The sequence below is a fragment of the Talpa europaea genome (assembly GCF_964194135.1).
Source record: "Talpa europaea genome assembly, chromosome: 8".
NCBI classification, from domain to species: Eukaryota; Metazoa; Chordata; class Mammalia; order Eulipotyphla; family Talpidae; genus Talpa; species Talpa europaea.
The window spans coordinates 34,696,295-34,720,568 of NC_140075.1; the positions used below are offsets into that span (position 1 = coordinate 34,696,295).

The window sequence follows — 24,274 nt, forward strand, 5'->3', positions numbered from 1 at the left end:
TACTAGTCACTTATCACCCAGTTTTATTGTCACCAAGATATTTATCACTAGTTGCTGGTTTGCTTTGTTTTGGGTCAGAACTTCTCATTGCTCAACACCATTACCCTTGTATGTAAAACAGTGCCTAGCTCATTGACACTCCAGTGTTTATTGATACGCATGACCTTGTCAAGTTAAACCAAATAGTTCATATCCCAGGGGAGATATTTATAGTCAGCTCAGACTACTTTATTTAAAAAGGGGCAGGGGGTGGGGGAGTAATTTTGAAGCAATTTCTAAGGACTTACTCTTCGGACATAACAAGACCTTGTCCTTTATATGAAGGACATTTTTATAGCAATCACAGGTAAAGAAAATGCCTTCATTATGGGCCTCCCTAGTGGCACAAGGGGTTAAGACACAACCTATGAAGCTATCCGCAGCCACTGCAGCATGAGTTCTATCCTCGGCCAGGGAGCTACTCGCATAGCACAGTAGACCTCTCCTGGCTCGCCTGCTGCTTCCCCAGCAGTGTATTTCAGTCGATATGCCTGTTCTGCTCCCCACTCTCTTCTCTGGTGAATCCTCTCACCCTTCACACCTCTGGCCCGTACCCCAGATCTTCTATGCATAAATAAATCTTTTTTAAAAAAATGCCTTCATTATACTGTTATAGGACAGGGAGAGGGAACCTCCCCCTTTCCTGGGGACCACCCTGTTACAATACCTCCTAACTTACAAACATGTTTCAATACATCATTCTATTATCTTTATTTATAACTTAATATATGACATGCCTTTTTAGGTACCATCATTTGGGTTTATGGAAAGGGTCCTCCGATCTATCAAGGCATAAGAAATGTCAGACTTCCTGGATTCCTGTAGACATAGTCCATACAGCTAATGTCTAATGATTAAACTTTCCCAACGTGTATTCCAGAACAACAAAATCAATAAATCCTGGCAAGCCTACAAAGAGAACAGACGTTAACTACAACCACAATTCCTGTTTTTTAAAGTGTTTGTGTGATTTGATTAATATCTGACTCTTTCCAACAGACAGTAAATTCTGAGAACAGATTTCCACATTATTCATGCTTCTCAAATATTTCCTGAACAAGTCAACTTTTCAAATTAATCCCAGCCCTCAAAATAACTAGCATGTTAAATGACCAAAGCATATGGGAATTAAAAGGTTTGGCTAAAGAAACAGGCCACAGGGCCCTAACTTGAGATAGATTGGTTTTTCAGTAAATACCACAGTGTCTTCAACTACTAAAAACAAGTTATCCTCCATACATAGTTTAAGTAGAGAGGCAAGTGACAGAACATAGAATGGACTTGAACGAAAGGCTATGTATTTCTGCTGTCACTTACTCCATCTTAGCTTCCAGCTGCTGTACCAGTTGCTTGTCCACGTGATGACAGAACAGGGGAAGAAGGTTGCTGGGGACAGTTAAGGGTTCTGCCAGAGAAGCTGTAGGCATTTGAGCCATCTCCCAAGCAATCAGAATGACCATGTCTGTCCTGAAGAGCAAAGGAGAAACACATTAGTCTTTGCATGTATGCAGGAAAGACCTCTAAGCTCAACACTATCTACCAACACTATCACTCCTGTGCATATAACAATTAGTGGTAACATTTGCATATTTGCTATGTGCTAGTCAATGCTTAGTGCTTTGCACATCTTATTTAATCTCAAGAGCTCTTAAATCATTAGTACCATCATTCCTAGATCTCCAGTTTATAGATGAGGAAAATTGGTTAAGAGAAATGAGTATACATGCCTCAATGTTACATTGTAAGTGACAGCCAAAATTCAAACTTAGGTCTGTTTGAGTCCTTCTAATTACTATGTTGCATGACCTCTCCTGGGAAACCAACACCCTGAGGCACTATAGTGGGAGGGGAGGGCAGAACAGCAGCACCTCTCTTTCTCCATCCTCCCCAATGCTTGAATACAGCCCTCAGGAAATTTTATCTCGCTCAGCCTACACATCCCTGGGGTACTGAAGTAGTATTTACAAGGTTTTAATGATCTTACCAAGATGTATGGTCACTGTTGGGATCCTTATTAGAATCCATGGCTATCAGCTGTTCTCCATGACTCAGCAGGGCATAGAGCAAAGATATTCCAAACTGCAAGTGATAAGAGTATTTAAAGTAAAAGGAGCCCTCAGGAGGCATTTGCTATTTCCCTGACCCTGCTGTCTGCCCAACTGAAAGGATAAGTTCACATGTATAAATGGCATCTAACACCCATAAATTGTCAGGTTTGACACTGGCCGGAGAACTCTTTCAAGGCAATTCCTGCTCTGAAATGTCCAGAAGATTCTTCTGGGGAGCTGAGTGAATGCATAGTTGGGGGCTCTTTTTCCTGGAGTCAATTTGGAATAAGCCCAGGAATAGCATGCAGCCCATGAATAGCAGGTAGTTTGTATAGCCCACTTTAAGAAGCATTACTTTAGGCAGAGATCTTGGGGAGTTCATAAGGACAATTCACTGGGATAAGATATGTAATAGAACTTTAGTCATTATCTTTCAAAGCTTTCTTTTATCTATTATGTACCGAATAGTATTGTGTTATATTATTTACAAATACACGAGTGTTATGGTTCCGAATTGACTAAAGGGGATATACAATCAAAAGGTTTGGTGACCTCTGCTCTAGAGGTCTGTGTAAACCAGCATCAAAGAACTTAGAAAAGCAGATGCATGGGTACCAATGCAGGTCTACTGAATAATCTCTGGGATGGGACCATGGCACTGATTTTAATACGCTCTCCAGGTGCTCCTAGTGCTTTCTAGAAGTTGAGGAGCCCTGCAGAGGGTCAGGTAGAGATGAGGGCATTCATTTGCAAGGGACACACTCTGTAGGACATCTGGGATGTTACCTGATTCTGAAGCACCACAGTGATGGGCCGCTCTGAGGATCCAGGCGGTAGCAGCATTAGTCCCTGAAGTGCTTGGAGAAGTTCCTGGAAGGTTAAGTGACTGACACATTTACCCAGAGGTTTGAACAACATTTGTAGGGCCTGCAAAAGGTCAGGAAGCACCTTTCAGCCTCCTCCACAACTCTGCCCTCTCCTACCTAGCTTCCAACACCTTTTCTTGCTCACCTGCCTTTGATACCTTCCTGGTCCTTACTTTCCAGGTCTATCACTACTCATCTCTCTCCATCCCTAACACTTTTTTTAATACTCACCTGTTCTAGGATGCCTTTCCATAGAAGTAGATATGGGAGCTCTGTTGATCAAGGGGTCCTTCTCAAACCTCCATAGCACACACCTGTGCAACCATACAGCTGTGTGTTTTCTGTTCATTGTACTTGAGATTACCAGCTATTTCTATAGTATTTTTTTTTTTTGGTAACTCCCTCCTATGAGGGTGATAGGGTCAGCATCCCTCACTAACCAGCAGCTTCTCTGACATCTCTGGGAGGCTGGGGAGTAGAGAGGAGAGCCCTCATCCACTCACAAAGCCATGCTCTTCTTCACTCAATGCCACGCTACCTGGTCAGCCACATCCCTCCTGATCAGGAAGGGTAGATGTTGGGTGATACCCAGAAGAAGGCTAACAGCCCGATCCTGGGACAGAAAGGGAAGCAGACGAGCCACTAGGATTTTCCCCTTCCTCACAGCAAGCACATGCAGAAGGCCATCTTCTGCCTCCCTACAAGGGAAGGGGGGGGAGCATTTTCAGGGCTCTGTGTAGCGAGGGCGACATCCCAGAAAAGAGGGGCAGAAGCAAAGGCAATGTCTGCTGATCCTTCTTTTCTTGGCCCAAGGAGTGACCCTCCCATACTTACTCCAGATTTTTCTGTTCCTGAGTCCTTAAAGCCTGGAAGAGTTTCTCAACCTGGCTTCTTTGCTGCTGATGGTAGCAAGGTTGTGGAAGCCTATCCTTCTGGCCCTCTTCTATCTCCAGTAATTGAAGAAACATCTAGGAATTCAAAGATGGGAAAAAGAGGTAAACTTGAGTAATAGCTCACTCTCAAGCACAAGTAAGAAACACCCCTATGGCACCATCTCACCTTCTCAATCCGGTACAATGCCCGAAGCCTCTGGCTACTCGCAGCTCCTGTCTCCTAGGAGAAAGAATCAACTGCTTTCAGCCATTTGACCCTTAACGACAGCAACCCAGGCCTCAGGCAAGCTGAAGGCTGACCTGTAAAGGCTAGACACAAAGTTTGATCATACTTCTGCCTCACTCTTAGGTTACAGTCTGAGCTCAAGAATGAGAGTGCTCCAAACCTTTCTCCAAAACAGGAGAGAAGGAAATTTCTGGAAGACAGTGTTTCTACCTGCTCTTGAGTTCCATGGGGCACAGCATCAATAGCTCGTCGAGGGCTAAAACACGTTGACACAGCAACCTGGCCCAGGGACCCCTCGATTCGAACCACTACATAAAAGGAATCAAGATCAGCACCTTCCCCTCCCCTGCCTTCCCCTTTTCCACCCAGATATCCAGCCCAACCCAGAGCATCAGTCCTGGCCCTACCTGACTCATAAGCCTCTGCCTTCTGAATGTAAGGTGTTACCAGCTTGAGGGGTTCAACCTTGCTCCTTTGTCCAAGTAGCTCTTTATCTGCCTGGTTCTTCTCTAGTTTCTGATAATATTCCTGAGAGTCCAGGGGACAGAAAAAAGGACACTCACCTTCTCAAACTTAGAATTGGAGTTCTCAAGTACAACTTCTTTGTCTGCCCCCTCCTACAGCATTCATTCCAAAAGCAATCTTGGCCCAATAGGCCCTTCCAGCACTCATGTGCTAAAGCACCTTTAGTACCCTGGGCCTCATGCACCTGTCTTGGGTTCCCTAAGGTAACTGAAAAGCTATATACCACCAGTTCTGCTGGAAAGGTAGAGAGCAAAGTAGAGGGGCAAAAAAACAAGCATGTTAAAGCATCTTCAACCTTCCTGCATTATTTCTATATTACTGCATACCACCTATCTTTTCCCCCTCCCCATTTTAATGATGTGACCTTACCTGTGCTTTCTAAAATCATTACTTGATGGCATGAAGACCATCAGTAGCTTGAAGTACCAAAACCTTGCTAGGAGTGCATTGGCACTTGGCCTCTAAGCAAGTTTTATACTTCTAAGGGTTTGTTTAATAGCTCTATCTTTTAAAGAAATCTGTGAAACTGTCAAGCTAAAAGTAAAGCCACTGTCTGGGAGAAGTTGAATCAAATTCTGTCATTCAGGAGAAATGCCCAAAAAAGCATGACGATGAATCTATCTCATTTTCAGTGATCCTGACAAAGGGGGGGTTTGGAGAACAGGATGCTGAGTTAATGTGCACCCTCAGTATAGAAAGGACTCCTCAGAAGCAACCCCCATCAGACGCACATATGCAGAAACTCCTGTTTCCTGTATGTGCCTGGGAAATTGTAAATAATCCTATTTGGCTCTAATCCTGTTGGGTTGAAGTATGGGAAAATACAGGGGGATGAGCTTGGAACGCCAACTTTATAAACATGCCCCCTCTTCTGCCTCTCCCACCCGAATGCATATGATTCCCATGAGTTGAAGAGAGGAGTCCAGGTCCATTTGACCCCAAGGTCAGGTTTGGAAGAGCACCACTAGCTCACCTGGTAGTAATAGTCGTCCAGGTGGGGATTCTCACTCTGTAGCTGAGCCATCAGCACTTTAATCACCCAGTCCTTCTCTTTCGGGGTCATGATGTTATCATAGGGGTCTGGCTGCTGAGACCAAGGCTTCTTGGCTGGGGGACTTCAAGCCAGGAGGAGCTTCCCTTTAGGCCTACCCACCCTTACCACAGTAAACTCCCCAAGAAATGGTAAGCAGGGGCTTGGGCTGTTTGGGAAGGAGGGAGAGAGTGTAGAGGTGGGCAACAAGATGAGTTATCTCTGCAGGGACTTTGTGGGAGAGGCCTAGTCACAGGGGAAATCCCAGCATGCAGACTGGCTCCCACAAGGGAAATCCCAGCATGCAGACCGGCTTCCCTCATTTCTGTTCCTCTGCAGGCTTTACCTTGGTGTTGGATTCCGCTGCTGTTGCAAGATCCGTTGGTGCAGAGGGTGGAGCTGGATCAGGTGACTGGGAAGACTTAGAAAGAAATGTGGGCTGGGCGACAAGAGCTCAGCTCCCTATCACCTCCATTCAGTTAGCCTCTGGTAACCTCAGCTGGGAATTAAGGGACTCCTATCTTTGCTTATGTGCCTCCCTGAACGCAGCCACACGAAACATCATAATCCTAGCTTAATGGGGCTCACGTTCTCTCCAAGATATAGTCCTACAATTTGGCTGCAGTAAATCTTTTGGCCTGGTTGTGGGGAGTTCTGAATCCTAGAGCTCAGTTCTGCCATGCCAGTTTTTTTCCAGTCTTTGGGCTTTCACTTCCTCATCTGTGAGGGAGAAGGGCTAGACTCTGCTTCAGATTTCTCTTAGGTTGTGGAAGCCAGTAGATGGCCTCTAACACTCCTCAGCCACCTTCTGACACCTCAGCCTATCCTGGATGCTGGAGTGCCTGGCACCCACGAGCAGTACCTGAACCTAGGGTGCCATGAGGTCAGCGAGCTGCAAAATAGAGTTGGGTCTGGCGAGGGCAGTTGAGGTCCAAAGTGCCGTGCTGGAGAGCTGGTTCTGGGAACCGAGGGCAGGAAAGGAACCGGCAACAGGTAATCTAGGGTCTGAGAGGGAAGTAAAAAGTCTGGGAGAAAGGCATCCACCACCACCAGAAGGCTGCACTTGCATCTGGTGCCCTTCCTGCTCTGTATATTCATCTGCCTTTTCAAACACTTTACCCCAAATTTTGTTATCTGGGGTGCTTCAAATCAGATGCAAGGGCACCAGACTGTGGACCCCACCCCTGTTTTCAACAGGTCTTGGTCATCTCCCAAGGAGCAACTCTTCAGAAACTGAAGGTGTGGGTGGGCGGTGGGTGGGCGGGGCATGTGCTTTTCCTACAGTCAGTGAGTCAACTCCTCCCTCTCTCTCCTCTGCAACAATCTTTTCTCAGGCTGTTGTGTCTTCAGATACTGGGGCAGTGCTCATCTGCCTCTTAACTGACTCATTTGATGCCTTCCCCAGAGCCGCAATTCCTGCCTCATTCTCCATGCAGGATTTCCTGTGATTCTTTACTTCAGACCATGTTCCCGTTCCGTAGTTAAATGAAGGGCAGGTGCTTTTTCTACCCTTAAGCTCAGTGCTGCTCATCTGCTGAAATATTTTGTAAGGTGGAAGTAGGGATCTAGTTTGTCCTTTTTCCTATGAATGGCTAGTTGTCCAGTACCATGTCTGTCATTTCCCAAGCTTCCCCACACGAGGGGCAGCTCCCATCTCCCTTATCCACACTGACACTGGGTGTTCTATCTCAAGAGCAAGGTCAAGACTGGACAGAACATAATGGAAGTAAGGGACACTTGACATGCTCCTCCTCAGCATCTAATCATTTTCTCACAGGATGGAGAAATGGGAGCTACTCACCTGCCATAGGAAGTGTGAGGATGTGAGTGACATCCCCAGCACACCAGGTACCTGGATGGCAGGAGGGCCCAGAAAACCTTTCTAGAATGGGACAAAGGGAAAAAAAAACCCAGGCTCACACGAGCCTCTGTGGTGTCTTCTATGTTCATCTGTTTCCTTGGAGGCAGCTGGGTCAACTTTTTCCAGTACCCAAGATAGTGGCAGCCTGGCTCTCCATTCTCAAAGTCAGCTATGCCAGCCTCCTCTCCTCCCTGAGGGGAAGCAAGACTGGTATCTCAAGAGTAGGTTGAAGGAGGGCCTGAGTCATTTCATTTCTACATAGGAGTCCTGGTATCTCTCCAGTGGTTGTGGGACTCCAAGGGAATCAATATGAGAAGCAGACTGTGGAGAAACAGGGCCCAGGGTCGAGACGACTTGCCTTCAGCACTGTGGGCAGTGTGCAGTGCTTTTAGGGTGAAGACAGTCTCAGAAACTAAATGAGAGGCAGGAGGAGGCAGAAGAACAGAGTCCCTACTTGAGCTCAAGCCTGAAGAAGAAACTGTTAGCCCAGAACTTATCTTAGGGATGAAGAGGAAGGGACTATTAAGCAACAGTGTGCGAGCTCAGATAGTGAGGACAATCGCCTGCCCACCCCCTCCTGCCATGGTACTTGGGTGTCCTGGACAGCACTGAGGACAGCTGGATCGCCAAGACCATTCTCATTCTCTTCCTCCTCCTCCTCCTCCTCTCCCTCTTCCTCCAGGTCTGGAGCTGTGGCCAGATCTGGATCCAGAGCTTCTTCCTCTGCCTCCTCCTCATTTTCCTCTAATTGGGGAGCAGATACCAGCTTTTCCTTAGGAGCCAACTGGCCACAAGACTTGCCTGGGTTTAAGCGGGGCCCTAAGAAGAAAGCAGTTGGATGCACAGGTGTGAGTGGTCTCATCTAGAGGCTGCTTCCCAGTAGCATGTCTGTTTATGCACCATCTTCAGTGCATTTTCAAATGCCTCCTCTTCTTAAGTTTAACTCAACCTTGCAACACTAGGTGTTCCCTAACCGTCCTTCACTAGAGCAGATGGAACTTGGCAGCTATCAAACAACCTCCGCTTTCTATATCCTCTCTCCAGTCGCTTCATAAGCGACCACCAAGGGCTTCTCCACCCACCCTCCCTCCCCCACCAGGCTTCCTGTTCGTTGCTCTGACTCATTGCAATTTAACCCTTCTGTGTGCAAGATGGTTTACATGGATGCGTTCATTTAACTTTCACAACAATCAGACCAGGCTGTTATTGCTAATTTTATTATAATGGGACCCAGAAAAGCAACCTCAGTCACCCAGAATGATGTAGCTAGCAAGTGGAAGTGCTTGGAATCACTCCCAGCGATTCTGGACACCCAAGCATATGCCCATCCACTGAACCAGAATAGTCAGTCTCCACAACCCCAGACCCCTTTGGTAATACCTTCAAGGCATTTTGGCTTTGCAGGCTGGTGGACATCCTCCATGGCTGTTTCTTCTGGTGAGGCAGCATTGTCATCCTCTGGAAGGTAAACCTGGGATAGGGCAGAACATAGGCTTTCAGACTGCCCTAAACCCCTACCCTCTGACCTCACCATCTCTAGGGGGGCTTTCCTCTTAAGGGAAATAGGGGATGGGGCTAGGAACTGGAGGAGAAGCACTCCCACCCAGACACCACCAGACTCCAGCAGTGCAGAGCTGCCTGGCTGCTAATACATACCGCCTCCCTGTTGCCTTCCTTTCTGATTAGCTTTGCCATGGCAGCCTGGGCCTGGGCTAGCTGGCTGCTCTGGGCTTTGAAAGCGCCAGCCCTTTCCCTGATCCCCTTTTAAAGGTCCAGCATCCCCCAAGAGCTGCATCCTGGAGGACATATAAGAGCATCTACTAAGGAAACCCTTGAAAGGGCAAGAGAAATAAACTGTATTTTTTAGCCATCCAAGGATGTGAGTATGACTTTTGCAGATGGACATCGGGAATAGATATTTAGAAGGAGAATCTCTATGTTCCATACCCTTCACAGGAACTTTGTGATGTTATGTTCCCTTTAATTCATAGCTGTGCTTCATCAAAATTGGATAGGAAAATCCTGGGTGGATGCTTAGAGTCCCTAACAACCAAGTCTCAGACTTCAGGGCGGTGCCTTATTATCCACCTGCTGCTACTTGTCCTTCCTGAGTCTTGTGAGTTACCCAGCTCTAACTGATGAGGGACCCCTATGAATTTAGAAGCCATATATATCTTCATGATAGAAGTACTTTTGCATGAATCACAGAAACAACTTATATCTTCTTGGCTGCGCTAGTAGAAAAGTGGTTCAGAAACTCAGCAGTAAAAACAAAACAAAACAAAACAAAAAAAACAGGAAAAAGCAACACATCAATACTGTTGGTAGGCAAAAATCTAAGACCCACCTGAGCCTCATCAACCACCCCCCACACCCCTGTGATCCAGGATTCTGTGCCCACATCCTGTGTTCAGCTGAACTCCATGTGGCTTTGTAGAACTCTGAATAAAAATACAAATGAAGCTAATTTCTCTACATCAAAAATGCAAGTTATAGTCAAGATAATGGGACCATGATTTTGGTTCCTTTAAAGAAATATATTTGTTTCAAAAGTTTTGTTGTAGGTCATAACCATATGGAGAGGAATGGGGAGAATTTAAGTCCTGAAAGTTATTGAAAAGTTTTTCAAATATCTGAATTGGGTTCAGGCCTTTTTGGTAATGTTAGTCAGACGTTTATCTGAAGAACCCCCTAATAATTCACTTTGGTATTATTAACAAAAGGGCCAAATGGTGAATTTCAATGTTCCAGAAATGATTTATTAGATTGCTGCAGAGTCAAGGTCTTAGGGAGAGCTGTTTGCTGCGTTCAGATTTTCATTCTAAAAGGACTTCTTGTACCAGTGCCAAAGCAGGTGAACTCGTAGCCCTGCCCCGGCTGTTTGAAATTATGCTTGGGACTTAGTGACTTTTGCCTGAAGTCGTTATGTCTACTAATGTCTTAGATTTTCTAGTGCTGTGCCTTATTTTAACTATGTTAATTTTAAGCCAAGTCTATGCCAGGCTACAGCAGTAAATAAGGCAGATGCCATTCTGACCTCATAGCATAAGAAGTATGGACAGGTAAATAGGATTGTTGGACCAGATAAAAGATACATTATTAGTTTTTTTTAATTTATTTATTTGTTTGTTTATTTATTTATTTATTGCATAGAAGAACTGAGGTATAGGTCAGAGATGTGGGGGGATGAGAGGATTCACCAGAGACAGAGTGGGAAGCAGAAGAGGGGGATTTACCGAAATCCACTAAGGGGCAAAGGGGGCAAATCAGGAGAGGTCTGCTGAAACATGTGGGTTAGCTCACAGGCTAGGGATCAAACTCAGGCCTTAGTGGTGATAGTAATGAGACTTAACCCCTAGGCCACCAGAGAGGCCCCTAAAAGATACATTTAAAAATTTTAACATGTTCCGAGTAAAACACTTAAGGATAGATCCATTTTTATGGGGAGATTTTTTAACCTCTTACTACAGTTCTTTGATGGCTGTAGATCTACTCCCATTTTGTTTTTTTTCTTGAGGCTATTTTGTTAAACTATATATATTTTAGGGATTGTACATTTTGGAAGCTTTCAAATTTGTTGGCATAATGTTGAAGTTGTTCATGGCATAATAGCACAGGTTTATGCTCTAGGTATACTGGCTCCTGTTGGGAGCCTGCTGTCCTAAAGGTAGCTGGTGTTTTCTGAGAGTACCTGTTTACTCTGCCTACGGAGTTCCAGGAGGTCAGATGTTCTGTAAACAGAACTTCCCAGAATTGACTCCTGTTCTCTGAGGACTTACTGGCTTGTGCGCATATTCCCTACTATTTTAAAAAAAACGTATTCTAGCAGTAATTTATTAATTTGTATAAGCATAAACAATTTCATACTATTTTCTTGTTCCTTTGTTTCTATCTTTAATAAAAGCTTGGGCTGGGAGGGTGAGAGGCAGAGCTGCTCTCAATGGCACTCTCCCCAGCCTCCCCCTGCTGCAAATTCATTTAGACTCCGAGTCTTTGTTCATAGCTGAGAACTTCATTGGCTGTCACCAGCATGTCCTCTCTTTTATTCTTTTTTTTTTTATAGAGGCATGTTTATTTTTATTTATTTGTTTGTTTGTTTATACATGCACTGGGTACAGTCAGAAGCGCGGGAGGGTGAGAGAATTCACCAGAGCCAGAGTGGGGAGCAGAGCAGGCAGAGGGACCGAAGTACACTGCTGAGGGGAGCAGCGGGCGGCAGGAGAGGTCTGCGCGCCATGTGGGACCCTCCTCCGGTGGCCGGGGAGCAGCCGGGGATCGAACCGGCGCCCCAGAGGCTGAGGGTAGCTTCGCAACCCAGCGCTCAACCGCTGCGCCACCGGGGAGGCCCTCCTCTCTTTTATTCTTAACATTGTTTATATATCATTTCCTCCTTTTTTATTCTTTCCAGATTGTCTATTTTATTAGTCTTTTCAAAATACATAAAAATAAGTCAGGGTTTCCGCACGAAGTAGCATACTCAAATTGGGTAATTTGAGAAGAACTGTAATAAAGGGAAATTTAAAAAGGTATAGAAAGTACATAGTACAGTCATAAGGAATACTATAATACCTGGGGTCTGGCAATAGGTGGCGATTACCACGTTAGGTCAAGGGCAAGAGGATGGAGCAGTTACCAGAACCTGGAGACAGAGAAGCTTTCCTAGATGGCAGTTCCTTTAAACATTTGTGCCATACAGCTGTTGAGCGCTGGGTTGCGAGGCTGCCAGCCTCTGCGGCGCCGGTTCGATGCCCGGCTCCTACCCAGCCACCGGAGGAAGGTCCCACATGGCGCGCAGACCTCTCCTGCCGCCCGCTGCTCCCCTCAGCAGTGTACTTCGGTCCTTCTGCCTGTTCTGCTCCCCGCTCTGGCTCTGGTGAATTCTCTCACCCTCCCGCGCTTCTGACTGTACCCAGTGCTTGTATAAATAAATAAAAATAAATCTTTAAAAAAAAAAACAAAAAAACAAAACATTTGTGCCATAATGGGTTCCAGTTTGGCAGCCCTCTCGCAAACTATAAACATTCTCTCTCAGATCTGTATCTGTTCTCTCCTCTTGCCTCCTGAAGCCTCGGTGTGGTAATCGCATTCCACTCTTGCTAACCCCAGGGTGCTTCACTATCCTTTATGAATTCCCCTTAACCCTGCACACACCTTGTCAAACATGCCCTTCACAAAATTCGACTGTTAGCCCATCCAAAAGTATTGTGTTTCCTGAAGAGTCTCTGACCAATAGTGATAGTATTATTATTAGTCAGATAGTCTTTTCTTTGTTCAGCTTCCTCTCAAATCTTTCAATCATCCCCAAGTGTAAAACATAATTATCGTCCTCAAGGCCCCTACACAACTCCCATCTCATTAGTCTCAGCAGTCAACCTCATCTCATAAGTTATTGAGAAAATAGAGGTCACCTGGGCTGACCTATTTTAATTTATACTGGAAGGAAATTTGTAAAATGCCTCCACCTCTTCAAATGCAACCTTGCTTCTTGGATCCTGTGCCCTCTGGGCACTTCAGTGGTGCTCTATTCTCTGACTTCAGTCTATTTTTACTTCTTTCTTCTCATGGCATAGCATGGAAATATCAAGATGTGGTCATTCTTGGATCACAGCCTTCTCAGCAGCTGCCTGCTTTTTCTTTTCACTCTCTTCGGGATCACTTTAGAAGTAGAGATCAGGCCTGACCTGCCATGGGTGTTCTTGGGAGATGGTACCCACACATGCACAGAACTTCCTGGGCCAGCATCCACCACTCGAGATCCATTGAGGGAGCTCTCTTGTGTTGCCAGAACAGCAATGCCCACAAAGCATGGGGGAGATACTGTGTTACACAGAGCTATTATAGGCAGGTTAACATAAGATGCCTCTGTGAGAGGCTGGTGGTCAGTAACCACCAGAAGCCTTGGCCTCTGGAAAGCTGCATGGATCTGGTTATTGAAGGTTCCAGGAGGAAGCAGCCAGCAATTGGGGTGGCTGCAACAAATTTCGGCACAACTCACTGACTAGTGTTCCTGGATGATATGGTACTTACATGACTGGGTTTTCAATGGCAACAACAGCCGAAGTTTCTCCCAGGTTCTCTTCAAATTTGTGATGTATATGCCATCATTTTTCTTTCTGTAGATGCACTGTTCCATTTAGAAATCAAGGCTGTTGCCCCCTAAGTGGGTTCCTATTACAGGGAACTTGAGGACATCTTCATTTGCAGAACATCAAGTCAGACATTGTGAAAATTCCCCATTAAGTTATGAGAGGAACCCAGAACAATGCTGTACAGATCCCTCTTTGGGTAGTGCAGGAAGCTGGAGTTTTACATTTTACTTTATTTTCTAATAGGTAGTTTCACATAAAAATTGACTGACTGACATCCCACCATGACGACTAAATTGTTTGTGGACCAGAATTGGAATCTATCAAAGTTGCTTCCTTTTGTTATTTCAGTCATGAGCTTCAAATGCTCTAAGCAGAATTTGGATATGACTACATTTGTTTAATCCAGATTTGATGTTCCTGATGGTTCCAGGATGTCTTTTCATACCCAACAGGTCTGTGCCTGTAATATATTACTTTCTACTCTTGTTTTCATTCCCACATATTATCCAGGATTAATTCAAAGAAAGTCACTTCTTAGAAATGATGCTGCATATATAGTCGCTAACTTCATTTGCCACCAAATATACCCTACCTGACTTTCTTTGTTCAAAAAATGAGATTTTACTTCAATATCTTACCTTTCTTTATTTTAAACTTGGCAGTTGATTTTCATGAAGACCATCAAGGATGTGGTGTTATACAAGTTGTAGTCCAGGGGGGCTGTGGCTGGTCCAGGGGCAGGCTCGCTCTTGTCAACATTCTTTTGGGATCCAGGGGGCTGTCACTGGCAGACAATCTTCAAGTGATGATGGCAATTGTCTTCAGAGTTGAAACCATAGCCCAAGGAGAGATTTAGACCTGATTTCAGTCACTTTCTGAACCTCTCTGAGCTTCTGCCCCTTCGGGACCCTCTTCCCTCTAATACTGTGGGATATTTTTAATTCCACATAAAGTTGAGAGAATGCTAAAATTAACCTTTGTGTATTGATGATGTTTGTCTAACATTTTATTTGATTTTTTTAAGATTTATTTTTATGCATACAAGAACTGGGGTACAGGCCAGAGGTGTGGGGGGGCGGTGGGAGGATTTGCCAGAGACAGAGTGGGGAACAGAACAGGCAGAAGGACCAAAGTACACTGCTGAGGGGAGCAGCAGGCAAGACAGGAGATGTCTGCTGTGCCATGTGGGCAGATCCCTGGCCGGCTGGGGATCGAACCCGCACTGCAGAGGTTACAGACAGCTTTATAGCGCTGTGCTCAATCCTTGTGCCACCAGGGAGGCCCATAACAAATATTTTAAAAATAAACTCCTTTTCTGCTACATCAGGCACTGTCTATTCCCAGTGACGGGGACTTCAGCTGACAGAATCATGAATGGAAAATTCATAGAACAAGAACTCAAATGAAGAGTAACGATGTGAAAAAATACTTAACCTAACTGCCTTTCAAAAATACAAAGGAAAATGAGAGATAAACATTTTCAGTCATAATTACAAGCTCCTGGAAGGGTGTGGGAAGGTGAGGACCCTCTCTTATTCTATGGTGGGGCATAAACTTGTATAAATCCTCTGCAAGGCAGTTTCAGTGCATGTAGGATGGGTTATTAATGCAGAAAAGTTGTGAACATTCCCAATGCAGGATTTGTTTTTTTTTTTAAGATTTATTTATTTATCCATACAGAGCTGGAGTACAGGCCAGAGATGTGGGGGGGTGAGAGGATTCACCAGAGACAGAGCAAGGAACAGAACAGGCAGACTGACTGAAATACACTGCTGAGGGGAGCAGCGGTCAAGTCAGGAGAGGTCTGCTACACCATGTGGGTTGCTCCCTGGCCAGCCAGGGATCGAACTTGTGCTTCAGAGGCTGCGGATTGCTTCATAGTGCGATGCTTAACCCCTTGTGCCAACAGGGAGGCCCACGGATGCAGGATTTGACAGAAAAAGTATGATATATTCATATAATGAAATAGTATGACAGTGTGAAAAGGCTATATAGGTTTCTATTATTAAAGAAATAGATATATTATCTATGATAAATAATTACATTAAAAACTACAAAGAAATGCATGCAGAATGAATACATCTTTGTAAACATCTTTTTGTGATTTTGCTTATCATAGTAAACAAATGTATTCATATTTATATCTATATTTGAATAGACAACACATGGGACTAATACCAATTCATTAGCAATGGTTATCTTTGGCTGGTAGGATAACAGGTGATTTTAATTTTTGTCTTCATTTTTACCTATAATGCCTGAAATTTTCATAACAAATATGAATTTTATAATTAAAAGAATTAAACAATGTGGAAAAGCTTTATAAAATATCAACAAAAACATCCAAAAAAAGAGAAAAACAACAAATATTTATTTTTTTAACATTTATTTATTTATGCATACAAGAGCTAGGGTACAGGCCAGAGATGTGGGGGGGAGAGAGGATTCACTAGAGACAGAGTGGGGAACAGAACAGACTGACTGAAATACACTGCTGAGGGGAGCAGCAGGTGAGACAGGAGAGGTCTATTGCACCATGAAAACAACAAATATTTAAAAGACAAACAACAAATATTTAAAATTCCCCAGCTCTGCTGGCATTTACATCATGGTGTAAAGAGTAAAGTTCAGTCTTTTCCTTGACACCAAAGTCCTCTACAGGTTTATTAACCCCACTAGGGGAATTAGTTCCTTTCGCAGTATCATGATCTATTTATAGGTCTACAAACTAGAGTCTAAGAGCTCTGTGAGGAAACACTTTTTCCCAGTGCCAGCCCAGTGGCCAGCATCTAGCAAGAGGCTCAGTAAACGTTTTTTGAATGGTTGAAAGATTATGATGAGCATTGAGATTGGATGGATAAGTTGGAGTCAGGCTAAGAAAAAGGAAGTCAAAACTTTGGGGTTTGTTTGTCCGGGGGAATAGAGGGCTCCTTTTATTGCTCTCACCCCCTATTTATTTTTTAAAGATTCATTTATTTATGCATACAAGAACTAGGGTGCAGGCCAGAGATGTGGGGGTGAGAAGATTCACCAGAGACAGAGCAGGGAATAGAACAGGTGGATTGACTGAAATACACTGCTGAGGGGAGCAGTGGGCAAGTCAGGAGAGGTCTGCTGTGCCATGTGGGTCACCTCCCTGGCCGGGCATCGAACTCATGTTGGAGTTGCTGCAAATAGCTTCATAGTGCTGCGTATTAACCCCTTGCACCACCAGGGAGGCCCTCTCACATGTTTTTAACACCGATAAGAACAGGTAGAGTAGCAGTGGTTTGGCCCACTGGCATGTGGGGTTCTGTGAAATAGTACCGGAATGGTAGTGCCAACTGGGGCTAATCTAGCTCAGTGAGTACAGTGATGGAGGGGGAGGACCAAGGCTCCTGACCAAGCCAAGCCATAGCAAATCTTACTCGTACTATCTATGGGCTAAGAACAGCCCCTCCCTCAAACATGCGCGTACCCAATATGCTCTGTATGGCCATAATCTGGTTAACCAACAGGAAAACTTGATGTTTAAAAGGCAAATATTTATACTGATCCAAATGTGCATGATTCTGTAAAAGGGGGAATGAATTGTTTTTTTCTTGCTAACAAATCACCACTTGCTTAAAATAACACAATTTATGACCCTATAGCTTTGTGAGGTATAAATCCAACACAAGTCTCATGAGATTAAAATGAAGGCAGGAAAAGGGAAAAAAAGGCAGTCTGCTTTCTTCTGGAGAGTCTAGGGAGAATCCTCCTTTCTTACCTCTTCTATCTTCTAGAGGTCTCCCGCTTTCCTGGACTCATGGCTGCACCCCTTCTTCCATTTCCAAAGCCAGCCTGTTGCATGCTGGAGATTGCTGGACATTCCTCTGCAGTCGCATCTCCCTCTGGCCGCAGCATTTGCATTTACCAGAGACTCCAGTGGAAGGCAGGCTGAGGGGAAGGTGGAGGCAGGCTGTCGAGCAGAGGGGTGTCCTTCCTAGGGAATCTCCGAGATGGGGAGTATCACTGTCTTTTCCTCTCTGGGTCCCAGGTTAGGAGTGGCAGGAGGGACAGGGCCGTTGGAGTCTCTTCAATCTGGGGGCAAAAAAAGGGGAAGGGGCCTCCTTGGTGGTGCCAGGGGTTAAAATGCAGCACTATGAAGCTATCCGCAGCCACTGCTATGAGTTCAATCCCCAGCCAGGGAGGGGACCCACATGGCACCACAGACCTCTCCTGACTTGCCCACTGCTCCCCTCAGCAGTGTATTTCAGTCGAGCTGCCTGTTCTGCTCCCCACTCTGTCTCTGGTGCATCCTCTCACTCCCCCCCTCATCTTTGGCCTGTACCCCAGTTCTTGTATGCATAAACAAATAAATCTTTTTTAAAAAAAAAAAGGGTGGGGAAGGAAGCTGTCAGTTCGGTCAGTTCTGACCAAGCTTGAGACCCCATCTTTGCAGAGATGCTGCTTGCTTTCCTGCGGGGGAGCCCTCCTTCCAAGTCTTCAGTGCTCTGAATGCCTGTACTCCCTGCAGGGACCACACACGAGCATGCCTGAGTCTTAATTTTTAATATTGCTGCATAGAATCCAGTGCAGAATCAAAAATTCAAGCTAGAACTCTGTAGTTTTCATTACAAATTGAGATGCAGACTCAAAGACTTATGAGGAGGGAAACACTTGTGAGAGGAAGTTGTGGCAGTAAATTAGTCACTGGGTGCAGCATTCCCCAGAGATGGAGCCCTGGCCATGGCCCAGTGTTCCTAAGCCCACCACCTTGTTGGACTTCAGCATTTACCTAACCCTTTTCTCCCACCAAGCTGACAACTGATGCCGCCCCTGATTCCTTTTATCATTTTAGTGAGTGCTGTGTGCCAAACAAATTACAGTAGTCTTTGTAGTTGTAACTGTAAAAATTCCCCACCTTCCAAACTGTATACAAAATATATCCACAGAGAGGTAGGGACCAACCTTACCAGTGGTTTCTGAAAGGAAGTGAGCAGGGCGTTGTCTAAATGACCTTTCGCTTTCAGTAGGCCTCTAATTGTTTGTGTTTTTACAACGGCCTTGCACTCATGTTTCGTGCTTGTAATTATAAGTGAAAAGTACTTTAAACTCTGGTTACTACTGGGAGGACTTGAGAGAAATTAAGATTGTATTCTTCTGGACTGCTTGATGGTCTTCACCACAAGTTTATAGGATTTTCCCGATAAAAACAGGCAGTTGACAGAGAGCAAAGGTTATTGCACACAAGCCTGTGAAGTGGAGAGTCCCCAGAAAAAATCTAAGAGTTCCCCAAACACAGAAAACTGAAAACTATACTGATTTCTATCTTCATTGCATTTTAAAATTGGTTTTCTAAGTGACTAAGTCAGAATCTATATTTAATGAATTTTAAGTATAGTGCTTTTCTGAGATATAGTGAATACGGAATTTAGGATGAAAAATAGTCCCCTCTAGTACAGCTGCCCTTTACTCCCAGGCACTAGAAAACAATTTAACACTAACACTTCAGGCCTTAGGAATTTTAAACAAACAAACAAAAACAAATTAGGAAAGGCAGGGGGCCTCCCTGGTGGCACAAGGGGTTTAGGGTCAGGACTGTGAAGCAATCCGCAACTACAGCAGCTCAAGTTCCATCCCCGGCCAGGAGGTGACCCACATGAGGCCCAGCAGACTCTCCTCTCTCGCCTGCTGCTCCCCTCAGCAGTGTATTTCAGTAGATCTGCCTGTTCTGCTCCCCACTCTGTCTCTGGTGAATCCCCTCACAGCCCGCACCTCTGGACTAACCCCAGTTCTTGTATGCATAAATAAATAATAAAATCTTTTAAAAAAATTAGGAAGGGCAGGAGTATCTTTGATCATAACTTTATGAATAACAATAATTTTTAGATTTCAATAGTTACAGATTGAGCTGGTAGTAGTAAATAATATTTAATAAGTATAGTATACTTATTAAATATTATAGAACACTTGCAATACCTACGAATTGTAAGTGGCTCTCTCTGCACATTATTTCATTACATTAGGTCTGTGGAAATTATTCTATTTTCTCTGATTTAAACATGTCCTCCACAATAGGAATTATTAAAAAGCTTCCAAATATGTAAAAGAAATCCAGAAAACATTTATTCCACTCCTTGGGGAAGCACAACCCACCCCCCTTCAACTGAAAACTGTGGTGATTTCTAAGATCTCCGTTTCTCCCCACCCCCATAGTTCACTTCCTCTTCTCACTATTCCACCCTGAAAAGACAGCCACCATGTGACAGCAGCATCTTTTGTTTATTTCTGATTGATGTGAACACTGCTTTATATCACTATAAATGATTCAGAGGTACAGGATCACTCTTCAGAATATGTTGCCACGCCACACCCCCTCCAAGGCACAAAATCCCCACCATAGTCCACTGGGCATCCTCCCCAACTTTGCTCACCACCCCTCCCAACCTAATTCTCTGGTAGCCTCTGTTCTACAGTCTAATTTCTAAGGTTTGTTATTGGTTTGGTTCTGTCTGACCCTTTGTTTTGCTTCTCTATATTACATGTTAGACAAATACCATCCAGTATTTGTCTTTCTCCTTCTGACTTATTTCACTTAGCAGTTCCATCCATGTTGTTGCAAATGGCAAGTTTTTCTTTTTTATAGCTGAGTAGTATTCCGTTGTGTATAAGTACCACATCTTAATCCACTCATCCATCCTGGGGCACTTAGGGTGTTTTCATTGCTTGGGTATTGTAAATAGTGCAATATATATACAGGAGTGCATATTCCCTTCAAATTAGTGTTTTTGCATTCTTTGGATGGATACCAAGGAGTAGAATTGCTGGATCATATAATAGATCTATTTTTAATATTTTGAGACACTTCCATAATATCTTTCATAGGGGCTACATCAGTCTACAATCCCACCAACAATGTATGAAAGTTCTTTTTTCTTCATGCCAACATTTGTTGTCTGGTCTTTTTGATATGGGCCATCTCACAGGTGAGAGATAGTATCTCACTGTGGTTTTGACTTACATTTCCCTGATGGCAAGTGATGGTGAACATGTTCTCATATGCCCGTTGGCATTTGTACGTCCACTTTGAAGAAGTGCCTATTTAGCTCTTCTGCTAATTTTTTTAATTTTATTTTTATATTCCCCATACAATGGCACCCCCCTTATTTTGTCCCCTATCTCCCCCCCACATAGTGTGTCTCTAGTTCATAGTTGCTTGTTGATTTTGATTTTTTTTTATAGCTATTCTTTTTCCTACTCCCTTATTTAGGTTTTCTAGATTCCTGCTATGAGTGAGACCATCCAGTATTTTTCTTTTTCTTTCTGGCTTATTTCGCTGAGCATGATCCCTTCCAGCTCCATCCATATTGCTGCAAATTGCATGTGTTTATCTTTTCTGAATGCTGAGCAATATTCCATTGTGTATATGTACCACAGCTTCTTGATCCAGTCAACTATTTTTGGACATTTGGGTTGTTTCCAAAGTTTAGCTATTGTAAATAGTGCTGCTATAAACATAGGAGTGCAGGTACCCTTTTGAATTAATGTTTCTGTGTCTTCTGCTAATTTTTAAATTTTTTTTTTGTTGTTGTTGTTGAGTTGTATGAGTTCTTTGTAAATCTTGCCTTTCAGCCCCTGGTCAGATACATGGTGTATGAATATTTTCTCCCATTCTGTAGGGTGTCTTTTGTTTTGTGATAGGTTCTTTCACTGTGCAGAAACTTTTTGGTTTGATGTAGTCTCTTTTGTTTTTCATGCTACTGAAGATGACTCCACAAAGACATCATTGAAGTCAATGAGTCTTTTCCCTGTATTTTCTTCTATGTGTTTTATGGTTTTGTTACAGGGCAGGGAGAGGGACACCACAAAACCCCTAAACCTGCCCACTGTAAATAGGTTCTGCCATCCATGGCATCAAGACAAAACACAAGATCTTTAATGGAAAGTAACTTTAAGACAATTAGTGAACAATACAGAAAAGACAAAGAATATAGTTTCTAAATCAAGCATCCAAAGTTACCCGTCCCCTCATGGGTAAAAGTCTACCCAAATGGGACTGGCCCAGAGCAAGGCCCAAAAGCCTGCCACAAGTCTATAGTACCTTCTGACCCATAGAAAAGGGTCAGAGATAAGTCTGAGAGGAAAAGAGCAAAATCAAAATCAGGATAAAAGCAGACATTGTGACCCTCCCCACAGGTCTCTCACCCACATCTGTTTCAACCAGTCCAGGACCAAAAGGGAAGCGCAATTTCTTCACTTGTCTCTCTGCTCCACGTGCCTCCTCCAGGTTTCACTCTGACTCTCCATTTTGCTTCCTCTCTTCTCAGTCTGCTCTGCAGCTTCTTCTCCTCCCTGCTCAGCTCCCTGGGGACAGGGAACCTGGAACTTCCCTTTTTCCTGAACACCACCCCGTTAGTTTTAGGTCTTACATCCAAGTTGTTAATTAATTTTTAGCCAATTTTTTTGGTATATGGTGTGAGATGGTGGTCTAGTTTCATTCTTTTGCATGTGGTTGTTCAGTTTTCTCAGCATCATTTGTTGAAGGGACTTCTTTTCTCTCCAATGTGTACACTTGGCTCCTTTGTTGTAGGATTAGCTGTACATGTAAGTGTGGGCTTATTTCTGGGCTCTCAATTCTGTCCCACAGTCTCTGTGTTTTCTTTTTAATGGCATTTCTGTAGTATATGTTTTTTTAAAGACTCTATCATTATCATAGACTTATAGTAGGTACAACGTCTTTGGGCCCATGGCAGACACAATCCAATTCTTACTAAAACTGCCAAGACACTTTATTTTCTAAGTGTCTAAAGTATGAATGCCAATAGAATCAGGCTAAAGTCTGAGTCCTAGACTCTTAGTCTGTTTCCCCTATGCATTAAAAAGTAGTGGGATAATTCCTAGAGTTTGTTTACTATTCACCTGCTGTTCATTGACTAATCAATTACATTTACCAGATACCTGCCAGGAATCAAGCACCATTCTAGTGCGGTAATTTCAAGAGAATGATGTACCTTAAGAGTTCTGAACTCTGAAGTTCTAAACACTTACTGCCCCCCACCAATAGATCAACAAAGATAAATAAAGGAAATTATCTAAATAACTGTAATGTTGCAATATAAAAACGGGAAGATACAAGGAGAACTTCCTTGGAACTGAGCTTTCCAAAACGAAACTTTTCCCTGAAGGGATTCAAGTAGCAAGAAAGTCCTGTCAAACTCTTTCCCCAAGGAGTTGTGCTTTTTTTTTTTTAACATGCCTTTTATCATCCACGTGTCTAGACGATGCCTTAACTTTCCCCTGGAGGGCTTGAGGTTTTGGGACAATTATCCCTGACTAAAGAGCCTGGAAACCCTCCAGTCTAATTCTAATTCCGGTAAATTATTAACCGAAGTTCTTAAACTGCCTGACATTCATTCTCTGTTTAACACTCTTATTTCTGGGCTTGCGTTTTTGAATGACAACTGCAGGCACTCTGGCGCCTGGTAAGCAAGTGCCTCATGCCTGGCGCTGGTTAGCAAAACCATACCAGGGTGTGTCCAGGGGGCGAGACCAAGCCGAGTCCGTTCTAGGAGCGGCAGCGCCCGCCCAAGGCAGGGTGGGGACCACAGACCCGAGGGCGGAGATACACCGGGGGCGAACCCACCCCGCGCCAGCCGTCGCAAGCATCACGAGATTATAGGAAAGCGAAACTGAAATGGGGAAAGTCCCTTTTGCTAACCTGGCGCGGCCCTGGGCCCCCGGATACTAGTGACGGCCTCCGCGGGCCGCGATCTCATTGGCCGTGCGCGCTCGGGCTATAAGAGCGGGCGCGGGGCTGCGCGCTCATTGCAGCCTCGGTCCTCGGGAGGTCAGGATGGCGCGCGCCGCTACCTTCGTCCTGCTGGCTCTGCTGGCCGTGTGCAGCCTGGAAGCCGCCAAGCGTAAGTGTCCTCGTCTCCACTGACCTGCCTTACTCGTCCCCGTGCTCGCTTTGGCACGCTTGGCATTCGCTGCCTTTGTAACAACCGACCCCAGCCCCCCACTTCCTTCTTCCCCCGGGACCCGGCGTGGGGAGACCGTGGGGTGGCCGGGGAGCGAGGGGCGGGTGTGCGCCCGGGACGCGAGCTGAGTGTCCCCCCCTCTCCGGGAGCCGGGACAGGGGAGTCAGCTCGCATCCCCAAGACGAGTAAGTCGGGACAAAGTTTGAGGGTATTGGTAAGAGCGACCAAAGTGGAGGACGGTTTCTCTTTCGCTCTTCCATGCGCGCGCTCACTCCCTGGACGCTTCTGGGGGGCGCTTCGGGGGATCCCGCTCCGGGGGTCTCGCTCCGGGGGTCCTGCTCCGGGCGCGCGGGCGCGGGGGTTGCGTCTGGAGCGGTAGAGGCGAAGGTTTGGGCTTCGGCGGAGACGCCGGGGCGCGGCCACTCTGCTTCCCTCGCGCCTGGGGGGCTGCGGATTCCTCCAGCGGCCCCCACCCCGCCTCGCTCGCCCCTCCTCACTACCCCACAAATAGGGGACGAAATAGAGCGATGAATCTGCACGCGATGTATGTAGAATGCTTCCCATCGTATGTCGATTTTAGTAACAATCACGAGAACCACCTGCTGTCGACAGCGTCTGTGTTGGGGAAGTTATGTGCCTTTTGTCATTTAATTCTGAAATGCGCCTACGATGTAAAAAAAAAAAAAAAAAGTGGCGTTATGAACATCTCACGAATGAGGACACGGAGGCACCACGAGTTTAAGTAACTAAATC

At 44.9% G+C, this 24,274-nt stretch overlaps 1 protein-coding gene across 1 annotated transcript; it reads right to left on the bottom strand.

Moving 5' to 3' along the window:
* Positions 1-1,352: 1,352 nt before the first annotated feature.
* PATL2 (PAT1 homolog 2) lies at positions 1,353-23,317 on the bottom strand (the record flags this gene model as incomplete). Its single annotated transcript, XM_084240145.1, has 16 exons — positions 1,353-1,506; positions 2,024-2,118; positions 2,874-3,014; positions 3,492-3,651; positions 3,788-3,921; positions 4,013-4,066; positions 4,283-4,380; positions 4,480-4,600; positions 5,571-5,712; positions 5,974-6,048; positions 6,490-6,632; positions 7,429-7,509; positions 8,078-8,307; positions 8,869-8,959; positions 13,199-13,305; positions 23,260-23,317. The coding sequence occupies 16 exons, from the start codon at positions 23,315-23,317 to the stop codon at positions 1,353-1,355; spliced, it is 1,884 nt and encodes a 627-aa protein (XP_084096271.1).
* Positions 23,318-24,274: the final 957 nt, after the last annotated feature.